General features: G+C 36.1%; 1 protein-coding gene across 2 annotated transcripts in view; it reads left to right on the top strand.

Annotated features, from left to right (window-relative positions):
* Positions 1-22,851, top strand: part of YTHDC1 (YTH N6-methyladenosine RNA binding protein C1) — a 36,925-nt gene that overhangs the window by 12,105 nt on the left and 1,969 nt on the right. The window contains exons 2-16 of one of the 2 annotated variants that reach the window (XM_081933443.1): positions 1,968-2,069; positions 2,822-3,153; positions 3,442-3,847; positions 5,063-5,152; positions 5,609-5,662; positions 6,622-6,716; positions 7,753-7,861; positions 8,327-8,444; positions 10,100-10,184; positions 11,606-11,772; positions 13,978-14,060; positions 14,765-14,801; positions 14,885-14,924; positions 15,012-15,074; positions 22,136-22,270. In XM_081933443.1, the coding sequence (XP_081789569.1) occupies positions 1,968-2,069; positions 2,822-3,153; positions 3,442-3,847; positions 5,063-5,152; positions 5,609-5,662; positions 6,622-6,716; positions 7,753-7,861; positions 8,327-8,444; positions 10,100-10,184; positions 11,606-11,772; positions 13,978-14,060; positions 14,765-14,801; positions 14,885-14,924; positions 15,012-15,074; positions 22,136-22,270 (1,916 nt within the window). The remainder of the gene's footprint in view (positions 1-1,967; positions 2,070-2,821; positions 3,154-3,441; positions 3,848-5,062; positions 5,153-5,608; positions 5,663-6,621; positions 6,717-7,752; positions 7,862-8,326; positions 8,445-10,099; positions 10,185-11,605; positions 11,773-13,977; positions 14,061-14,764; positions 14,802-14,884; positions 14,925-15,011; positions 15,075-22,135; positions 22,271-22,851) is intronic. The other variant, XM_081933444.1, reaches the window with a different exon arrangement.

Genomic DNA, 22,851 nt, shown 5'->3' with positions numbered 1-22,851 from the left:
CAAAACAAATTATTGGAATTTGGAGACCAAATAGTGTTTTCCTCAATTTCTTGAATGCATAGCAATCTAAAAACTTTGTTGATAGATTTTTAATGGGGATATTTTAACAACTCAGATATAAGCCATCTATATACAGATAGTCCTTGACTTACAGCAGTTGAACCCAAAATTTATGTTGATAATTGAGACTGCTGTTAAGTGAGTTTTACTCCATTTTACAACCTTTCTTGCCAGAGTTAAGTGAATCACTGTAATTAAATACAGTTGTTAAGTGAATCCATCTTCCTCATTGACTTTGCTCATCGCAAAAATTTGCAAACGGTGTTCACAAGGCCCCAGGACAATGCAACTATCATTAATATGAGTCAGTTGCCAAGTGTCTGAATTTTGATCACATGATCATGGGGATGCTGTGATGGTTGCAAGTGTGAAAAATGATCATAGGTAACTTTTTTCATTGCCATTGTAACTTTGAACAGTTACTAAATGAACTGTTAAAAGTCAAGGACTGACTACCTGTACTATTAAACTTCCATTGCCATGACCTTTCACTGGGTAAAACAGTGCCTCCTAGAGCAACAATTTTTGAACTAAGGAACCTCAGAAGAGCTAACCTCAGTGTGTGGATGCCCAAAAACCAGTACCCATGATTCCTGAGGGTATTAAATTTGGGAGTTGTAGCTGCTTCAGTTACCTCTAAACTAGTTCAAAAATTGTTACTCTGTGATGCTGTTATTTATCCTGGTTCTGATGACAGACTGACATAAATGAATGCTAAATAGCCTAAAAGGAATGCTGAAAATTGCCCCCAAACATTTTATATGTATATTGGGACAATGATAGGTTTTTTGACTTTTGGTCTCTGTACTCCACACACTGAATTTGAAATGAAGCACACAAGATGTGAGCAAAGTGAAAACTGTCAACTTTAATTCAAGGGCTTTGAAAAAAGTGCAGCATTAATCACTGAGGAATTACAGCCACTCTTAATACACCCCCACCCATAAATGATGGGACAAATGGCTGACAAGAAGTTTCATGTCCAGGTGTGACCTTCTCCCTCATTAGTCCATGACAAATCAAGGAGTAAACCAATATGAATGAACCTGACTGTATATACAGTTAGCCTTTGATTTACAACCAAAACTGAACTTGAAATTACTGTCATATGTCATTGCAGTTAAGCCTGTCACCATGTAACCCTGTCCGGTTTTATAAGCTTTTTTGCTGCGGTCAATAAATCCATTTCATCCAATGGGTAGGGTTTAATTGGAAATCAGAAGTAAACACTGGAAAATGACAAAAAGTATTCAAAAATCATGGTCCGTTGACCACAGGATGCCTTAAATGGCCAAAGAAGTGAGCCAGTTGTCAAGCGCCCCAAATACGATCATGTGGAGTGGGGTAGCTGTCAGAACTCTGAAATAGGATTGTAAGAGGGTCTGTCATAACTTTGAAATGTTTCTAAGCAACAGTCATTAAGCAAAGACTATCTGTAGCATAATACAAAGAAGCAATTGATTTTAATGATGAGCAGACTAGGAATTTCTCTCTAGACTGGATAAAATTATTTAGCAATTCTTTAAGAGTAAGTATTCATCAGATACCATATAACCTTGTACAAAAGAAGCTTGAATTCCTGTTTTAGGCATAGCAGGAATGTATTCACTGCCACCACCTGACAGCTAGATATTGCCAATGAGATCAAGGACAGGGAAATACACTACCCCTGGAAGTTTTATGCAATTGTTTATTTTCTTGTTTATATTATATTACCGCCTGTTTGTTCAACATATTTATTTAAAGAAAGAACTTAGTACTCAATTTCCACTGATTCTAGACAACCATGAATAGAATAGATAAGGAATGGTACTAATTGAAATGTCTGCGATAATTGGCTTGCAGTAACTTTTCATTCATTTTTTTTACTGTATCATTTCTAAATAATATTTGTTGTTTCCTCATAGATGGTGAATTGAATGTTCTTGATGATATCTTGACCGATGCACCAGATCATGATGATGAATTGTATAACCCTGATAGTGAACAAGATAAAAATGAAAAAAAAGGTAAGCTACTTTACAACTCAGTTGTATTTCCAGAGAGCTGGGTAACTGGATTTTGGAGCCAAATTAGGTATGATACCTACTAGATAATTTGCTATTGTATAAAAGGCCTTGCAAGTGACCTCTCAACAAGTTTGAAACTATTCTCAATATGCAGGAAGTTTTGATGGTTCTTGCTGAATGCTCTGTTTTTCCTTTCTTCATTTAGTAAAAGTAATTTGTGTAGCAAATTCCCTGTGAAATATTTTGTCTCCCCATCACTCCTGGCTTTTCAAACATTGCTTAATCTACAGTATTTAGTGTATGATATCTCAATCCTCTTTCTTCATACCTTTAACAGATATGAAATGGTTATTCAGACTTATACAAAATAGTACATAAAATAAACTAATACTTCTTGTAAGTAATTACTGTTGTTTTGTAAACAAATATAGTTAATAATTTGAAGACTTAGAAGGCAGATAAATAGGAAATGTTCCCCTGTTATGAAATGGAAACAAGAAGTAAAATTCTATTTCAGATGTTTCCCATATTTTTCATCTTTATCCAGTAATTTTTACATTCATGTCTTAGTTCCCCAAGCTTTTTCATCATCTGGCTAAAAATTAATAGTTGCAGAATTATTAATATCAAAAATTTAGATTTAATTTTTAGATTTAAGCTTTGACATGCGCTAAATGAAAAAAATGTTTTCTGAAAATGTTTGCAACACATTTTTAGCATTTAAGTAACTAGTAATGTTTATTTATTTTAAGGATCCAAAAGGAAAAGTGAACGGATAGAAGTAGCTGAAATTAAAAAACAAAAACCATCTGTACATTCCTCAAGGCAGATCTTGCCCAAACCTCCAAGCTGTTCTGTTAGCAACAACAAAAGGATTGTGAGCGCAAAAGGAAAGCCAGCATTAGAATACAGGAATGAGGATTATCGAAGGTCTGACAGAAGTAAGCGTCCAGAAAGTGATAGAAAGCTACGTATTTCAAGTAGCACCTCCAGAGATCCGTATAAGGGACAGCCTGAAAAGGCATGTATGAGGAAAAGGGAAGTTGACAGAAGAGCTAAGTCCTCTACTCCAGATGCTTCTGCAGTAAGTAATGGGTTGTAAATCTGTCTGTACTTAAATAAATAGGATCGTTTCTGCAATAGTGTGTTATTTTTTATTATCAGTTTCAGCATTTCACTTCCTTGCTTAGTTTAAGCAATACTAGTATTTGGCTTTTAATTTTTAATTGGTTCTCCTAGGTTTAAACAGAAATTTATTTTTTAGCTGAATGAATAACATATTGCAGTTACATTAAATGAGTGCTTAAAGCAAGCATTTAGAGCTCTCTCTCAAAATAATTGGTCTTGATTGCTATTCGTTTTCTATAAACAGAGACTAAGGCATGATGTGGAGAGACGACCAAGCAGGTCAAGCCATTCTTCAAAAGAAGAAGTAAATTCTGAAGAATATGGTTCAGATCATGAAACAGGTAGTAGTGGTTCCTCTGATGTCAGAAATACTGAAAACGAAGAAGAGGAGGAAGAGGAAGGAATGGATGAGGAAGAGGAAGAAGAAGAGGAGGAGGAGGAGGAAGAAGAAGAGGAAGATGATGATGGAGAGGAAGAAGAGGAAGTAGAAGAAGATGGAGATGATGAAGAAGAAGAGTATGATCAAGATGAAAGAGATCAGAAGGAGGGAAATGATTATGATACTCGAAGTGAAGCTAGTGACTCTGATTCTGAATCTGCATCTTTTACTGATGCGTCAGTCAGAACTGGTTCAGGCTCAGATATATCGGGTAAGAAATGCTGTTAACCCTTTCTGTCCTATGTTAATATTAGGTTTATTGTGAATAGTAGGGACAGAAAAACGGATAACACAATGGCAGACTTCAGTAGTTTCCATCCTAGAGCTGGATCTACAGGCTGTGAAGAACTGAAGCATAAAACATAAGGCTGTGGTGCAATTATTTATTTTGTCCATAATTCTATCTTTTTAAGAATTTCTATTAGCAAGAAAAATTCTTCAAATCAGAAGAACTATAACAGACAAAGTGAGCTTTTTCACCAGTAAACAAATTAGTAAAGATTTCAGTGAGATTAAAGAAGTAGTTCCAAGATGACCTGGGGGTAGGTATGGCCCTAAATCAGGTCTGTGTAGTCTTAGAACATTTTCTCGAGGTCATCAGAACTACTTCCAGTTTGGAGGATTTACTTCCAGAAGCCACTAGATTGTAAATTTGGGGGAGGGGTGTATTAACAAGATCCCAAGGAGAACAGGGCATTAAATATTTTCTGAACATCTATTCCTGAATCAATTAGATTTGTTCAGTCTGTTAGGCGTACATGTAACAGTCAGTTAATGATCACTAATTCAGCAAATTGTGTTTGACATTATGGTGCTTGAATATATCAAGCTTTAATTTTGCTTTGGAGAGAAAATATCTAAATGTTTACAGTGGAAAGGTTACATAGACATCTGCCATGCACTCTTTTGTTCTGAGTGTTAAATATTTCTGATGAAGAATCTGTAGCAATGATATAGGACTTTCCTATGTGATTATGTTATTCAGGTTTTACCATTGAGGCTTTGAGTCCTGCAAACGAGGCAACTACAGTAAATTAATATGTATAGATTGGGACCTAATTTAGCTTTGTAACTATGTTTATAAATAAGAAAATACTTAAGTGCATTACATTTATGACTGAAACATTGTTGATATTCCAAATGAAGGTTAATGCTCTCTTTTTTAAAAAACTGTGAGCATCATCCTTCACATAGACACTCTAGAAATTTCTCTGAGCTTCAAATATAGCTTTGACAGGCAATCTTTCTGTTTAGACCAAGTTGTCTAAGCTTCTGATACTTTGGGAACTATTGTCACAGTTCTCTGAATTCTGGCCCAATATAGTCAACTATATACTAAATATTTCAAATTATATATATATTTAAAAATATTAATTTTTCGTTTGAATCTTTAAAGTACTGCTATTGCTTATTTTGATGATCTTAGATGAGAAAAAGAAGGCCAGGAAAAGAGCTAGAGGCATCTCTCCAATTGTTTTTGATAGAAGTGGAAGCTCTGCATCAGAGTCATATGCAGGTATTTTGTGATTGCTTATCTTCATTAATATGATCTGTAGCAAACTCTTGAAATGCATCGGTAAAAATAAATTGTAGGCCATAATAGGCTTGAGACACATAGCTGAAATGATATAGTTAGTTTTCTGGCATGTTGTGTGTGAATAATTTGATAAAGTGGGCTTTCTTATGTTAATTCTATTATGTTGCTTAAATGGAAATTTCACTTTTTTAAACTTGGAAGATGATGATTCATTGACTAGTTTTCTCTATAGAAAACTGGTCTAACAAATGAAACCTAAAAACGGACAACTAAAAAACAAATCAAATTCAAATCCTCGTGCAAATTTTGTGTGTGGGGGTGCCTATAGGAGGAATAATTTGTCATGAATGAAAATAGTATGTGAAAAGATTGTAGAATTTGTATCGTATCTCTATTAAGGCTCAATCTGAACAAATGTACTTTGGCTAAATACAGGTTCAGAAAAGAAGCATGAGAAATTATCATCTTCCGTTCGTGCTGTCCAAAAAGGTATAATTTAAATTTGAACTTTTTAATGCATGCATCTATTGCAAGCTATTGTATGGACTTTATTGATTATATAGCAAATAAAATAATGTTCTGATGTACAGTAAAATACATACTGGTGAATAATTCAAATTATTTGCATGAGATTTTTAATGGAAAAACAATATTTCATCACTGAATCAGCAGGCAAATAAGCAATCCAATTAATCCTTTCACAGACAAACTTCACAAAAAGATTTCTCTGGTTAAGGCTTTATGTTGACTATTACAAATAAAAATATCGGAACATTATTAATGTTGCATTGGCTTCTACCTTGAATAGCTTATTTTGCTTTTAAAGTTTAGCACTGCATGGTATGGAAATCTGAATTTGATGGAATTGAGCCATTCACTCATTTGAAGAGCAGATTATTAAGGAATTCATGGGATTAAACTGCATATGCCCTACTAGAAGCCAATTTTGCCATTGCAACAGCTAGACTTTGTACTCCACATCCTATAAACATAGGGGGACCTCAAGTTACAACCACAGTTGAGCCAAAAATTTTCATTGCTAAGCAAGACAGTTGTTAAATGAGTTTTTGCCCCCCTTTCTACCCTTCTGGTCACAGTTGTTAAGGGAATCGCAGTTGTTAAATTACTAACAGAGTTTTTAATTGAATCTGGCTTTCCAATTGACTTTGCTTGTCAGAGAGTCATGAAATTTGATCACATGATCTCAGGACACTGCAACCGTCATAAACATATGCCAGTGGACAAGCATCCAAATTTTGATCAGGTGACATGGAGATGCTACAGTGGTCATAAGTGTGAAAAATGGTCATACGCCACATTTATCAGTACTATTGTAATTTCAAACAGTCACTAAACAAATGGTTGTAAGTTGAGGACTACCTATATTTAAGTTTCTTTGGCAAGTAAAATTTACCAATACTGTTATCTATTTTGTTTTTTCCTTCCAGATCAAACTAGCAAACTTAAGTATATTCTCCAAGATGCACGATTTTTTCTTATAAAAAGTAACAACCATGAAAATGTCTCTCTTGCCAAAGCTAAGGTATGTTGAATTTCTGTAGTCAATTACATGTGCAAAGTATGGAATTAGATTAATTGCTTTTTAAAATTATTTTGTTTTTATTAAATATAAAATAATTACTAAAACATAAATGCAAAATAAAATATATTTTTATTTTGTAAATAATTTAATTATTTCTTCTTGGTTCATTGCCTCATCTAAAATGGGAGTTACATTTTTCTCCAGCCACATGTTTCAAATTACTATATTCAGCCACCAAAAGTCGTGGTAACTTAGTGGTAATGTCCCTGAATGGGTAATAACAAAAGTTTTGTTCCCGTTTGGCCCACTCCTAATATTTTGTAGATTTTGTGCAAAATTAATGCTTTAAGCCTCAGAGAGTCATAATGAATGTATATTAGAACTTACATTTTACATATGTACTGCTGAAAAATCACAATTTTGATTTTAGAATTCAAATCCTAAAAATGTATGTGTTTCCTTGAGGAATGCTAAAGTTGTATAGAACAACTGCTCCCAAACTTTATAGCACCTGTTTCACGGAAGACAAATTTTTCCATGGATTGGGGTGGGTGGGAGGATTGTTTTGGTTTCACTCACTTACTCGTCAGTCACCTCCAGCTTTGCAGCCCCATTCTTAACAATACATAGATCTGTGCTGTTCCATGGTCCAGGAGTTGGAAACCCTTGCCACAGAAGGAAAGAGGACTATCATATGTTGGTTTAAAATGAGTTTAAATTTGGTGGATGTTATCTGTAGATCACTCAGAATGTGAACATTTCTGATTTTTTTTTCAAATTTTGTTTTGCATGCATTAATATATAAAAATGTCTTAGTTGGAAAATTATACTATTGCCTCCACTTTTGGGTAATAGTTTTTTTTATGACTCAGACAGATATCTCTCTTGAATCTGTTCTCTGGATCTGGAAATTGAAGGAATAGAAACTAAGGCCTTCTTCATAGAAAATATATGCTGTTGCTGAATATATTCCAAAATCTTATTGAACATATCAGATAGCTTTTGGTTTGTAAATTATTTGCTCATTTCTCCATAGGGTGTTTGGTCAACCCTTCCAGTCAATGAGAAAAAGCTCAATGCTGCCTTTAGATCAGCAAGAAGTGTGATCTTGATATTTTCTGTAAGAGAGAGTGGAAAATTCCAAGGTAAGTGTAGGTAGTCCTCGACTTACAACCAGAATTGAGTCCCAAATTTTGTTGTTAAGCAAGACAGTTATTAAAGTGAATTTTGCCCCATTTTATGACTTTTCTTGCCAGTGTTGCTAAGTGAATCACCACAGTTGTTAAATTAGTAAGACAGTTGTTAAATCAATCTCTCTTCCCTGTTGACTTTGCTTGTCAGAAGGTCATGAAAGATGATCTCTTGACCCCAGGACACTGCAACCAATATAAATATGAGCCACTTGCCAAGGGTCCGAATTTTGATTTTGCTGCAACTATCGTAAGTGTGAAAAATTGTAATAAGTCACTTTTTTCAGTGCTGTTGTAACTTCCAACAGTCACTAAATGAATGGTTGTGAGTCAAGGGCTACCTGTAAAAAGAATACTTGCATTCATAAATCAAAAACTATTTGGATAAGTGGCCTCATTGGACTTTTTTAATTCTTACAGGATTTGCAAGGCTTGCTTCTGAATCTCATCATGGAGGGTCTCCCATACATTGGGTGCTACCTGCAGGAATGAGTGCAAAAATGCTGGGAGGAGTATTTAAGATAGATTGGATATGCAGGTAAAATGGGTGGAAATTAGAAAATAAAAGTGTGGTTGGATAGGCTATTTGTTATAGAACAGATGTATAATGTTTATGTGGCAAGTTATATCTGCATGCCTGAGCCCCCATCCAAATTTGACTTGTCTTAAAAAACCTTAGTACTATGATGAGACCCCACCAAGACATCTTAGGGTTATAGTAGACCTGGATTTTTGGTAGTAGTCCCTGTCCAGGCAGTATCAGGATTGGGGTGGTATCAAGAGTCCTCCACAACAGTCCAGGTTTCTCATGTGGCAGCTTGGAAAAATTAATTGCTTACTTCTAGGCTATAAGATCAAATGGAAAGTTGAGAAACATCTTGGAAAACAGCAGTGTGAATCGTATCTGTATTGATACCAAGAAAACAATATGGATATGATCATGTAGGTGCCAAGAGTTGAACCTATGTCAAGAGAGACTTGACTTTGAGTGTAGTATTAAAAAGTAAAATTATTTCAATGGCCTGGAGGTCCATATTTTGATGCATCAAAGGTAGAGATTCTCCTATCTCATGTTTCTTTCTTCCATATAATTCTTCTCCTGTAGTTTTTCTTTTAAGATATTTACAGATTCTGAATTACTGCCTTTTCTTCTTATCATTCTTATAGTCTTAAGAGTCTTCTGTTGGTGATGGATGGCTTCCTTTCCTTGGATTTTGAAATCACGATGTGTAAAATGGGAAGAGAAGCCAACAGTTGCTTTTTTCTCCTCCAGTGGGAAGTTGTGCTAGAAATATGACTCTGAGATTTTAAGGGACATTATTTAAAAAACTAAATATTGAGTGTTTTATCCTTTTCAGTTTAATAAGGATTAGAATCCGTACCATTTTGTTCTAAAGCCTGGAATCACTATCATTTTTTTTCATGTTAGAAATATAAATGAAAATAGTGCAACCTAATTGAATCAGATTTCAAAAAATGTGTAGAGGATTTTATTAGTAATGATAAATAAGTTTGCCAAATGTAAGCTTTGAATTTAATTCTAAAAAATAATGCGTCAGATTTTCCCCAAATCAAGTAGAATGTTTAATTCTCTGAAAATCAAGCCCGATCCTATTTCAGATGATTAACCTATCTCATTTATTATTATGGAGAAAATTCACTAATAGTTAACCACTTTATGGTACATAATCAGTCAATCAATCTGATTGACTAGATTGAGAGAAGAACAAGACTGATCATTTCCTGGTTCTCCCATAACATTCAATTTTGCTTTTCTATTCCAGACTCCTTTTTTCCCTTCTTTTCCATCCTTGTTTAACTTTGTAGGGTCGCAGATATGAGGCGCATTGGGTCAAAAAGTTTTCCAGCACCATTATTATGTAATTCATATAGGGAAAATTACATTTTTAACACTCTGCTTCCTTTGTTGCCAAAACAAGGGTATGGATGAAGGGATTTGTGAAAATTGGATAGGAAGGAAAAAATAAAGGAAAGTTTAAATGACCTGCCTTAGAATTTCTTAATCAGATCTGAGAACAAATTTTGAAAATTGTAATATTTGCTTTGTGAGGTAAACATGATCCCATGGGATTGCCTCTAAGGTCTGCTTCATTCTTTAGACCCATTACTAGTTGGATTCTCGTATTTTTAAGTTACATTTCATTATATGAGAAAGTGTCATCATATTTTTAGGCGTGAATTGCCATTCACAAAATCTGCTCACCTGACGAATCCTTGGAACGAACATAAGCCAGTAAAGATTGGACGTGATGGACAGGTTTGTCAAGTGCCTTTGACTGCTCTTCAAAACATTAATCTCAGTATTTTAAAATATTCTTAATAGGTTTTTTATGACATAGTTGTTCATCTTTGACAGTTAATTCTGCTAATCTTTTATCTATATATATTGTCTATATGATATTGGTATATGAAATTGTCTATATGATATTGGTGTATGAAATTAGTAACATTATGGTAAAAAAATTGCATTCCCAAATATTAAAGCATCTGGGGATGTACAGCAAGTTCTTTTAAAATAAAATATACCATTGTAAGCAGATTTCTATAAGAAGGTTGCATGAAGCCAGAAGAATTGTCATTCAACTTTTTAATTAAAGCATTTGTATGTAATGAAGGAAAATGGTGATTGAACTGATGGGAAGAAAAATGACAAAACAATGCCGGTAAATATATCACAGCCACAGCATATCATAGATTGGCATTCTTTTTTTGTACAAATTGTGAGATGAGAGTTGTATGAAAATTATCTATTTACTAAGCATTGTGGTATGCATTAAATTAAACATAGACAGGCAGACCTTGACTTATAATTGGGAATGGAATTTCCATCGCTAAGTAATACTCATTCATAAAGAGTGACCACACCAATTAGTGATAGAAAGTTCCAATTGCCTTCATTAACTGAATCCTATAGTCATTAGGTGAGGCAAGTTCCTGCAACTTCCTGCAACCAAAGTCATTGGGAAAGGAAGTTGCAAGTTTCAGGTTTGCAAAGTGGCAGCAGCTAGGTGAGGGCAAGGGAGTACTAGCGAAGGCTGGTGTATGTGTGTGTACATGAGATGCAGGTCGGGAGCATCTACAAGAGTATGTGAGAAGCACTATGTAGGTTGAAGGATGTACAAGAGGTTTCATATGGGCTAAGGAGAGAGTATAGGTCAAGGAGAGTATCAGGAGATGTGTGAGAGGCTGGCATAGTGTAAGCACAGAGGAACTAAAGGAGACTTAACTGAGCAGCTTGTGACCTCCTCTGCCAGCTTTCCCATTTACTTTCTGGAGAAGCTGGGCAGGAAGATTGCAAATGGCGAACATGTGATTGCAGGGGGCTTGGCAACTGGGAATGTAAATGGATTGCCAAGAACTCACATGTCTTCAAGGATGCTGGGATAGCCAGAACTCCAAGGATTGTTGTAATTATCATTTGTTCAGCACTATCATGGCTTAAAATGGTTACTGACTGAGTGATCATAAGTCAGGGACTACTTGTAACTATACACCTGCCTTGATCCATCTCTTTTGTTAATTTCACTAAAGTCACTACAACATATGCAATTCAAGTGGCTTAATGGACCTGTTAAGCTTTTCCTTAAATTAGGCATTAGCATTCTCAAATGTCTTCAATTGGATTCCTTTGTGTGGGCTCTGCTATGAATTTATAACATTACTATTTAATTGTTACAGGAAATTGAGCTTGAATGTGGAACCCAACTTTGTCTCCTATTCCCTCCTGATGAAAGTATTGACTTGTATCAAGTCATTCATAAAATGCGTCATAAGAGAAGAATGCACTCTCAGCCCCGGTCAAGAGGACGTCCATCCCGTCGAGAGCCACTCCGAGATGTGGGAAGGTTAGAAACATTCTTTGGACTGATAATAGGCACATGTGTCAGAATAACGTGATGGAGGAATATGATTCATCAAAAAGCTTTCCCTGCAATCAAGAAGAGAGAAAATCCTCACATCAAGCTGCATGGACGGGTTTGTGGCTTCATTGAGGATTTCACATTGTCCCTCTCCCCCAGTTTGTCACTTTCAAGAGGAAAATGGGGACATTTTGCTTACACAGAAAAATTTATGTCAATCTAGTTTTGACTAGATTTTTAGTCAATTGTAGGTAAGCCGATTTTTTTCAAGACCAGGTTAGGTGGAGGCAAATCAAGTCTGTGTTCCAAAATGTGTTAATATCTTGTAAAAGCCTTTTCTTTCAGGTATATCTCTGGATAAGCCTTGTCAAATATGGGACTTTTATCAGGATCACTTATAATTTTGCAGAAGATGATCGCCTCATTTTGAGGATAAAATATTTATAATATTTTGCTGTTCAAGAAGAGCGTGTTTGGGACTGTTTCAAATTGTATCACCGTGCTGTGGTTATGCCCATTGCCAAATATTCTCTTGCATCTTGCTGTGCTTCTGGAAGCCGTAGGTTCTCTCCAAAGGAAGTAGCCCTTGGAGACCCGGCAACAAACCAAAAAGAATGGCTGTTGCTGTGTCAATGTATACAACCTTTCCAGATGCTGGCAGCACCCGTGGACTTAAAAGTTGTTTTAGAGGATCGCCATGGTTATTGATCACTACTCTATGAACTTACCAACCTTCCCCAGAAAGAAGGGTATATCTTGTTACAGAATTGGAGGAGTCTTTGCAAAGGACTGATAATAATCCCTCCTATCCAACACGTTTCCCTGATCCCCGTGTAGCCACTTTGTTTTCTGATAAATCTAAAGCATTTCTGCTAAAGACTGTGGTTTGGGCTGAAACCTTTTTGGTTAGACTTTCCAGTTTGTGGAAATGTCCTGTGGTAGGTACAGATATCCAACGAGTCCCCATATCCTTGCTCTTAAAGGACATTGTAACCTGTAGGTAGGAGGAATCCTGGCAGCAACCCCCCTTTCTTTGGGCATAAAAGGACTGAGCACCAAGATGGCTTTTGAAGTTAAGCCCTAAGAGATTTCCAGTGCAATAAAGTATTTACAAGTGAAGGTTTTGCAATGGACTGCAAACTATACATTATAACACCATCACACCTTCTCAAGCCTGCCAGGGCCTCCATTTATATATGTGGCTTTCAGCTTAAAGTCAGTAGTTGGACTACTATATGAACTGTTACTATCATATATTATACCGGTCGTAAGTGCACACTCAAAACTACAAGAAAGCGGTATGTTTATTTTTTACACCAGCTATTTTCTAAAACTCTTTTTTGCTGTACGTACAGTTGCTTTATTTTCTCAGAATGTGATACTTATTCTTAATGATAATTTAAATAATAAATGGGGAGGGGGAGGAATCATTTTATGGTCTATTCATGTTTCCTTGTTATAGAAATTGTGAAGGTTCATTGGAAGGGAACAGGTAACTTGCTAATGAAGAGTCAAAAGCAAACTAGAACAAGAAATATGAAAGAACATTAAAAAAACAATTTAAAATTCATTTTATTAAAATGTATAGAAACCTACAATAATGGGCTCTTGATTCCAAGATTATGATTTTGTTAAAATATTTATGCCTTAAACGTTTTTTTTCCTGTACAGTAACAAGTAATTGTGTCTATGCAGGATGGGATTTGCATGTTGGAAATTGATCAAGTTTTTTACAGACCAAGTAAGACAGTTAATCAGTCAAGTGTATAAAATGATATTCACAAAGTATGTAGCTTATGCTTTCAAGGTAAACTTCAATGTAGAAATTGTGTAAGCATCAAATAGATTTTATGCTGCAATTTTTATGGACAAAAGAGAACCCACCACAAAAGTCAATGGGACTTTTAAAGGAATTCATACTACGACTGGATTTACACTAGGTGTGTGGTTGGATGAAGCTCCCTGTTAATCTAAAATTTTCATAATATCTAGTTAAGAATATACATTTTGTTGCTACCACAAATACAAATTCCTTGTAACAAATCCTGGGAAACTCATATAGAGAATTACAGAAAACACACACACACAAATCTCCAAAAAGTTGTGAGCTGTTCCGGTGAGTCCTTCTAAAGATGTTGTGTTTACATAAGTTGTTCCAAACAGTTCTTAATTATTGTCTAATTTATGTAGGCGTCGACCAGAGGATTATGATATTCATAACAGCAGAAAGAAACCAAGGATTGATTATCCCTCTGAGTTTCACCAAAGACCAGGTTAATATTTTACTGTTTAAATGTATATGCACAAATTTACAGATTTGTGTATTACAATAGTCATGTGGGAATGTGAATAATAAATAAATTATTTAAATTTAAGGTCATAAAGGCTCTGAGTAAGATAACTGAAATATGAGAACGTAACAATACATATAAGAGTAAGGGGACTTTCTTGGAATAACTATCACTAATAAGATTCTAAAATAGTTATGCAATAAAATGGCCTCTTTGGAACAAATAGAGGTGCGTAATATGGAGACTGGACTAGCTCTGGTAATTCTGTAAGTCAAACCAAAAGTTAGAAAAAGGAATCAGTTTACATAAACTGCATTCCATTATGAGTAGTCCAAGCATTCATTTAATTTCACACAATGTCTTGGTGTGTGGTGAGGAGGGAGCATAGGAACAGTTGTCTTTCATATAGTATATGAATAGATTCCAACAGTCCTAGGCAATCTGCCTAAAGATACAAGATGGTATTAGCTGAGATTCAGCCTCCTGCAAGACAACATTTTTACCACCTTTGCCATAAAGTGTTACATAGTTATTTTAAAATTGAAATTCATGGGCCAGTTGGGAAGAGAAGAGTCTCACTCCTATGAGTAGCAAGGCAGTAGCATGCTTAAAATAAAGATGGTAATGGCTATTTATGTTGCCAAGTATAATAAATGTGATACGTAATGCTGCTTGATTTTAAACAGGGTATTTAAAAGACCCCAGATATCAAGATATAGACAGGTAAGAGATGTCCAACAATGCCATTTTCTAACCTAAGATATCTGAGTATTTGTGTCTAATTTAATAAATCTTATTCTCAACAGACGATTTTCAGGAGTTCGTAGAGATGTCTTTTTAAATGGGGTAAGTGTATAGTCTTTCATAGGCAGTAACTGTAGATGATTTTAATATTGCTTGATTTTGACATTCTTGTATGTGTGTTTTTTGTAGTCTTACAATGATTATGTGAGAGAATTTCATAACATGGGACCACCACCGCCTTGGCAAGGAATGGTTTGTAATTTTGTATTCTTTTGACTTTAGTACACCCACAGTATTAGAAGGGAATATTGCTAAACACAGCTTTTATGTAGAACACAGCATTTCAGTAAATCTTTATGGTTTAACTTCCTAATTTTAATTACTAATTTTAGTCAAATGGTTTAGACAAGTATGATCAAGAAGTAGTACCTGTAAAAATTCTTGGTATAGCAGTTTTCATCAATGAAATCAGTAGGATCCAAGTAGTAATTTACATGTTTTCCATGCCATAGTTTATTTGAAAATTACATGATCTTAGTGGGAAAGAACTACATCTTTCTTTCAGGGGTATAGAATATCTGTTGCCTCAAGGACTGTAACAGAGCACTCCATGACAAGATTTCAGGAATTAAAATGAGTGTTTTAAGCATCATCATAAGTTATTGTGGAATGCTTACACTCAGAGACACACCAAATTCCAGAGCAAAAAAACCAGCCCTCTGTGTTGTCCCTTGGCCTTTTGGAAGGGAGGCTTTGTTTGTGTACCCTTGAATTAAGCAGTAAACAATGATTGAGAAGTAAATGGAAATTAAAGCTCCTTATACTGAACTGATTTTTTGTTGCTGTCAAACTATAGACAAAGCAATCCCCCTGAAAATCTAGAGTTACACACTCAACCTGCAACACATTTCAGAAAAGATTCTGCTGCATAATTGTATAATTAAGATGAAAAGAAAAACTGAACTAAAGTAGCTTACACTGTCGAAGTGGAAGAATTATACCAATGATGGCTAACCTTTTTCTCCTTGCGTGCTGAAATTGCGTGCACGTATGTCGACACTTATAATGCAATGCATCACATGCACGTGCACCCAACCCCTCTGAATGCGCATGCGTCTCCCACATGCGTGACAGGGACCCGAAAATCAGGTGGCTGGCGGGAGGCGTGCACAATAGAGCTTAGCTGGGCGACGGCATGTGCCTGCAGAGAGGGCTCAGTGTGCCACAGGTTTGCCATCACAGCATTATACCATGATTAGCAAATAAATGAGGAAAAGCAATACAGGTAATCCTTGGCTTATGGCTACATGGAAACCTGGTCATAAGTTGAAGCGCTGACATGAACAGAAGTGATTGTACAGTCTACCAGTGTTCATTAGGCAAAGCCACAATTGTAAATGTGAATCCATTGGGCTTTTTTGTTGGTAGCCATCATAAATCACAGTCACATGACCATGGAACATTATGAGTGCTCATAGATCCGGCAGTTTGCCAAGTGCCCAACATGTGGTCATGTGACCAAATTGCAGCACAATATTTTCACAATGGCCACGGATGCTTTATGGACCTTAAAGCCGCCTAATTCCATCATAAATGCAGATGGTTGTTAAGCAACTCAGCCATACGAACCAGCTATAATGAAACCCATACTTGAAACACAGGTTTAAATCCTCTCCAAAGAAATGCTATGACAGAAATAGTAACATTTCAGATGAGTATGAGGAGAAAGAAAAATGATCTCAGTTAGACAATAAGAGGCTATAGATGCAATGGTATGTGTAAATGATCTTGAGAGATTCAGCCGGAGTTGGATAAGAGGCAGTTTAGCATGTAGCAGGAATGTAGGTGTGGAAAACGTCTCGGAACAAAGCTTCCCTTAATTTCCTGGTCTGTAAAGGCACCAGAGTAGAAATGTTAAAATGTTCTTAATATTCTGTTAACTCTAAATTTATAATAAAGTAGAATTAGTTCATCTGGATACACTTCCTAACTGGATTATGTCGGGAAGCTGACGTAAATTATGTTTTTTCAGAACATTTCTAGAATATTCCATTTCTTCTCCAGATGTTCTTGAATGATCCAGTTGTTTTCTTGAGAAAGCTAATCCTATAAAATTGAAAATGACCTATAGTGTTCAAGATAGATTTTGGGTTTTACAAGAATATATATAAAAAAACATTTTTTTAGATTTTTTTTTAGTATTTTAGGTTTTGTGATACATTTCTAAAAAGAAAAAACCTTTAAAAGCTTTTCCTGTTAAGACCAGCTGAGAATTCATGCCAGCTACCTCCAATGGGTCGCATAACAGCAATATAACAAACAGTTGGTTTGCAATAAAGGTTTTCAAGTGTATCTTATACTTGTTAACTGATTAATTAGCATTTATATCTCAAACAAGTAGCAATGTAGTCATTTCTAGGACAGTTACTGAAACTAATTGGGTGTGTGTGTGATGCATGTGCCTTCTTGAGCTTTTCACAGTATTAAGATTTTAATATATCAAGTGGTATGAAAATCTAGTCATCATCTTTAGGTACGCTATCCTAAAGATACAATATTCCAAAATACCTGGCAGACAGATTTTCTGTTATAGTTCACATCTGTTATCCATCCATCTTTTGATGCATTTTTAAAATTTTGATCTAAACACACTCTCACACACACCTTTTTTTATTCCTAGCCCTTGCAGGCATTAGTGAGAATTTTTCAGATTCTCAGTGTTATATAGTTTTAAGTGCAATATATCCAACTGCTCTATCCATTGATCTTTTTTTCCATCTTCTTAGTTCCTTTCTTTCCCTATCTCTCTCCTTACATATCACCAACACATATTTCTCATTCTCTAAAAATATATTTATGTTTATTGAAAATGCATGTTTTTTTTGATAATTGAATCATAGGGCAGGAAGGGACTCTCTATTCCAGGAACTCAGTAATATTTTATTCAGTGATTCTGGGATCAACCTGCTGTTTTCTTTAGAATCCTGGGATGTAATACTTCTGGTTCTGTGATTTGAACTATGTTTTCTTTACTATTCCCCCCCCCCCCATTTTATCCTTTCCTGTTCTGTCTCTCACCTTGCTATTTTTGATAGATTGGACTATTTTTTTCTTTTGCGTGTGGACCAATACAAAGAAAGAATTACAATACAATACAATACAATATGATAGTAGAGTTGGAAGGGACCTTGGAGGTCTTCTAGTCCAACACCCTGCCTAGGCAGGAAACCCTATACCGTTTCAGACAGATGGCTATCCAACATCTTCTTAAAGACTTCCAGTGTTGGGGCATTCACAACTTCTGGAGGCAAGCTGTTCCACTGATTAATTGTTCTAACTGTCAGGAAGTTTCTCCTCAGTTCTAAGTTGCTTCTCTCCTTGATTAGTTTCCACCCATTGCTTCTTGTTCTACCCTCAGGTGCCTTGGAGAATAGTTTGACTCCCTCTTCTTTGTGGCAACCCCTGAGATATTGGAACACTGCTATCATGTCTCCCCTAGTCCTTCTTTCTCTTAAGCTAGACATACCCAGTTCCTGCAACCGTTCTTCATATGTTTTAGTCTCCAGCCCCTAATCATCTTTGTTGCTCTTCTCTGCACTCTTTCTAGAGTCTCCACATCTTTTTTACATCGTGGCGATCAAAACTGAATGCAGTATTCCAAGTGTGGCCTTACCAAAGCATTATGAAGTGGTATTAACACTTCACGTGATCTTGATTCTATCCCTCTGTTGATGCAGCCTAGAACTGTGTTGGCTTTTTTGGCAGCTGCTGCACACTGCTGGCTCATATTTAAATGGTTGTCCACTAGGACTCCAAGATCCCTTTCACAGTTACTACTACTGAGCAAGGTATCACCTATACTGTACCTGTGCATTCCATTTTTGTTGCCTAAATGTAGAACCTTACTCTTTTCCCCATTGAATTTCATTTTATTAGATAGTGCCCAATGTTCAAGTTTGTCAAGATCCTTCTGTATCTTAAGCCTATCTTCTGGAGTGTTGGCTATTCCTGCCAGCTTGGTGTCATCTGCAAATTTGATGAGTTCCCCATTTATTCCCTCATCCAAATCATTGATGAAGATGTTGAAGAGTACTGGGCCTAAAACAGAGCCTTGGGGTACTCCACTGCATACTTCCCTCCATGTAGATGCAGTTCCATTGAGGACTACACGTTGAGTGCGGTTGGTCAGCCAGTTACGAATCCATCTGGTGGTGATGCTGTCTAACCCACATTCTTCTACTTTATCTAGTAGTAGGTTATGGTCTACCTTATCAAAGGCCTTACTGAAGTCCAAGTAAACTATATCAACGGCATTCCTCTGGCCCACTAATTTTGCCACATTATCAAAGAATGCAATAAGATTAGTCTGGCATGATCTGTTTTTGACAAATCCATGTTGGCTTTTGGCTATTACTTTGTTTGCTTCTAGGTGTTCGCAAATTTGTTGCTTGATTATTTTTTCCAGAATCTTTCCTGGTATTGAGGTCAGGCTGATAGGTCTGTAGTTTCCTGGATCTATTTTTTTCCCTTTTTTGAAGATGGGAAGCACATCAGCTCTTTTCCAGTCCTCTGATAGTTCCCCGGTGTTCCAAGATCTCTGAAAGATATAATTCAGTGGTTCTGAAATCTCATCTGCTAGTTCCTTCAGAACCCTGGGGTGTAATCCATCCGGTCCTGGTGATTTGAACTCATCTAGGGTAGACAGGTGCTCACTTACCATTTTCTTCCCTATTTCAATTTGTGTTCCTAATCTGATTGTTGTGGTGCTGCTTTTGATAGGTTGGACTGTTTTATCCCTTTGTGTAAAGACAGATGCAAAACATGAGTTAAATAGTTCTGCTTTCTCCCTGTTGCTTGTCACCTTCTTGCCACTTTCTCCTAGCAATGGACCAATTGTTTCCTTAACTTTTTTCTTGTTTTTAACATATTGGAAGAAGCTTTTTTTTGTTAATTTTTACTTTTGTGGCAAGCCTTTCTTCATTGTGAGCCTTAGCTTTCCTCACTTCATCTTTACAGGCTCGGGCTATTTGCTGATATTCTGCCTTAGTTATGTCCCCCTCCTTCCACTTTTTATACTTACCTTTTTTGTCTTTCAGTTTGTCAGATAGTTCTTTATGCAGCCATGCTGGTTTCTTTTGGGAGCTGTTATTTTTCTTCTTCATTGGTATTGTGCTAGACTGTTCTAATTAAGCAGTTCTATTTTTCCTTGATGCTCATCACTATCTTGCCATCTTCTCTTTTAATAGATCTATTATTTCCTTGACTTTTTCTTGTTGTTTACAGGTTGAAAAATCTTTAAAAAATTTTTTTTGCATTTGTTACAAATCTTAGTTCATTCTGATCCTTAATTTTCTGATTCCATCCTTGCAGGTTTGGGCTATTGGTCTGTATTTTGTTTTAGCTATGTGCATCTCTGCCCATTCCAAGACTTAGTTCATTCTGAGCATTAGCTTTCCTACCTCCATGCTTGCAGATTCAGAGCACTATCTGGGCACTATCCAGTTGGAACACTATTGACCTGAAATAACTTATTTTACATATGGAATGTTTTGAAGTAGCTTAATTTTTACTGTTCCATTAAATTTAGCCACAAAAAGTCTATTTTGCAAATCTATTTTTGTATAGCTTCCCTGAGCAAATTAATAGGAAACCTGGCAGATCCAGTCTCATAATGGTTAACCAGTATTTATTTATTTTGCAAAGAAATTAATTTGCCAAGCATTTCTGTCCTTTAAAAAATTAAATTCCAGCAAATCTATTAATGTACAGTATAATTTGGTACATAAGGGAATCTCCAGAAACAAATCATGGATAGTATCAACTTTAAAAAGTTGATTATTATTTTTCAATGATAATGAGAGATGGGGTGGATTTTCTAAACAAGATCCAGGTACAGGAATATGCTTTGAATTATCCTAAAACAAAACTTATTTTTAAGTGACCAAATTGGTCATTTTTGAGCAGTCAAAGGCCCCCCTTCACCAAAATGGCTGTGCATAACCTTATGGAGGCTTGCAGAGAGTTCTTGGGGGCTGGGGAGGGCAGAAATGAGCAAAAAACGGGTCATTTTTGCCCCCCCCCCAGCAGCACTCTATAAGGCTATGCATGCATTTTTTTGACAAAATACGGGCCCATTTTTTGCTCGTTTCTGGGGGGGCCATCCCCCAGGAGCACTCTGCAAGCCCCCCCCCCCGGCTATTCACACCTTTTAAAAAAACTGGCCATTTTGGGGAGGTTTGCAGAGTGCAAAAACTTTTTTCCCCCTTTTGGAAAGCTCTAACTGATTGATGAGAATTACATTGATCAAGTACTGTGCCAGCAGAAACAAAGTCCTAGGTGCTGCAGATTGTCAGCAATTTCCTTCTCCGGGACATGGATAAATACACCTGGACACATCTACCTACCTACTCTTTCTCTCCCTACCTACGTACTGTATTTCTCTCTCTCTCTCTCCCTTTATCTACTACCTACTTTCTCTTTCTCCCTAACTACCTATTGTATTTCTCTCTCTCCCTACCTATCTACTGTATTTCTCTCTCTCTCTCTATTTCTCTCTCTATATATCCCTCTACCTACCAACCTACTTACTCTCTCACTCTCTCTCTCTCTTCCTACCTACTGTATTTCTCTCCCTCTCTATCTCTCTACTTTTTTTAAAAAAAATTGCTTCTTCAAAACCTTGGTGCGTCTTATACTCCGGTGCGTCTTATACTCCGGAAAATATGCTAACTACTGTTATCAGATCAGCACAAAGTAGTTTCTCTAAATGTAGCCAAATGTTGTTATACTACATGCAAAATAGTCAGATTCCAGCTGCCCCCGATAATCCATCACTAATTGTAATATATTATTTTGTATGCTTTTCTATTTTTATTATTATTGTTCTTAATGCTTTTATTTGTAATATTGATCTGTGGCTATAATAAAAATTGATTTATTGGAATGTCCAAATTGGTCTGAAATCAATTTTGTGATTTATGCACAGTCCTAGTGCAGTAATAATGATTAGAGTGATTTCAGTTCAAACTTTTATTGGACAATTGATCTTATTTATTGAATCCTATTCTATCTTGTTACAAAAAAATCTTTCAAGAGTATCTTTTATTAGCAGTAGCTGTAAGAAAATGCTCTAAATAACTTCAACTTTCCTGGGATCAGTTGTGAAAATGTACTTGTTGATGATAATTCAAATACCACCCTTTATATATATACTGCTCAAATGTACTGCTCAAATGTTGAATTATATTTTCTTGTTGATGCTGCTGTGTTCTGGAGTAGCAGATTACTGGAGTAACAAGGATTTTTTTTTTTAGCCTCCTTACCCAGGTATAGAACAGCCTCCCCATCACCCATACTACCAACACCATGCTCCTCCTCCACAGGCTCACCCTCCTTACTCAGGACACCATCCCATGCCACATGATGCACGGTACAGGGATAAGCGAGTGGTAAGTGTAGCCTGGATCACTGTTTTTCCAAGTTAGGAAAATGCACACATCGGATTTGATTGAAAATCACTATATTCATTATAAAATATTTACGGCTAAGCATCTAGGACTAGATAGTTACAGAAGAGCCAATTTGATGGTTAAAGCATCAGGCTAGAAAGTGGGAGATCATGAGTTCTGATCCCACTTTAGATAGAAAGCCAGGTGAGTGAATGGTGACTTGGAATAGTCACTCTCAGCTCTAGTTAGGAGTCAATGGCAAACCACTTCCAAAAACTTTGCCAAAGTACTGAGGGACCTGTCCAGGGAGTCTCCTATAATCAAACACAATTGAAAAGAAAGGGGGGAAAGGTATACATATTTGTAGAACTCAGTGAGGTAAAGTTTGCAGGCAGCATATTTTAAAAATTTCAGTTATAAAAATAAAGATTAGCATGTGGAAACTGCAGAGTGTAAAGAGGATGGCCCCGAGGGAGAGTGGAGGAGTTACCAAAGAATAAATATAAATTAAGTCTAGGACATGTAGAAAATATGTGGAAACCACTCTTGACAGACACCTTCCTAAATGGCATGGTAAAAGA

Source organism: Natrix helvetica (genome assembly GCF_964273705.1).
Source record: "Natrix helvetica genome assembly, chromosome: Z".
NCBI lineage: Eukaryota > Metazoa > Chordata > Lepidosauria > Squamata > Natricidae > Natrix > Natrix helvetica.
The sequence above is the reverse complement of the archived record's forward strand: the minus strand, read 5'-3'. Positions and strand labels throughout refer to the sequence as shown.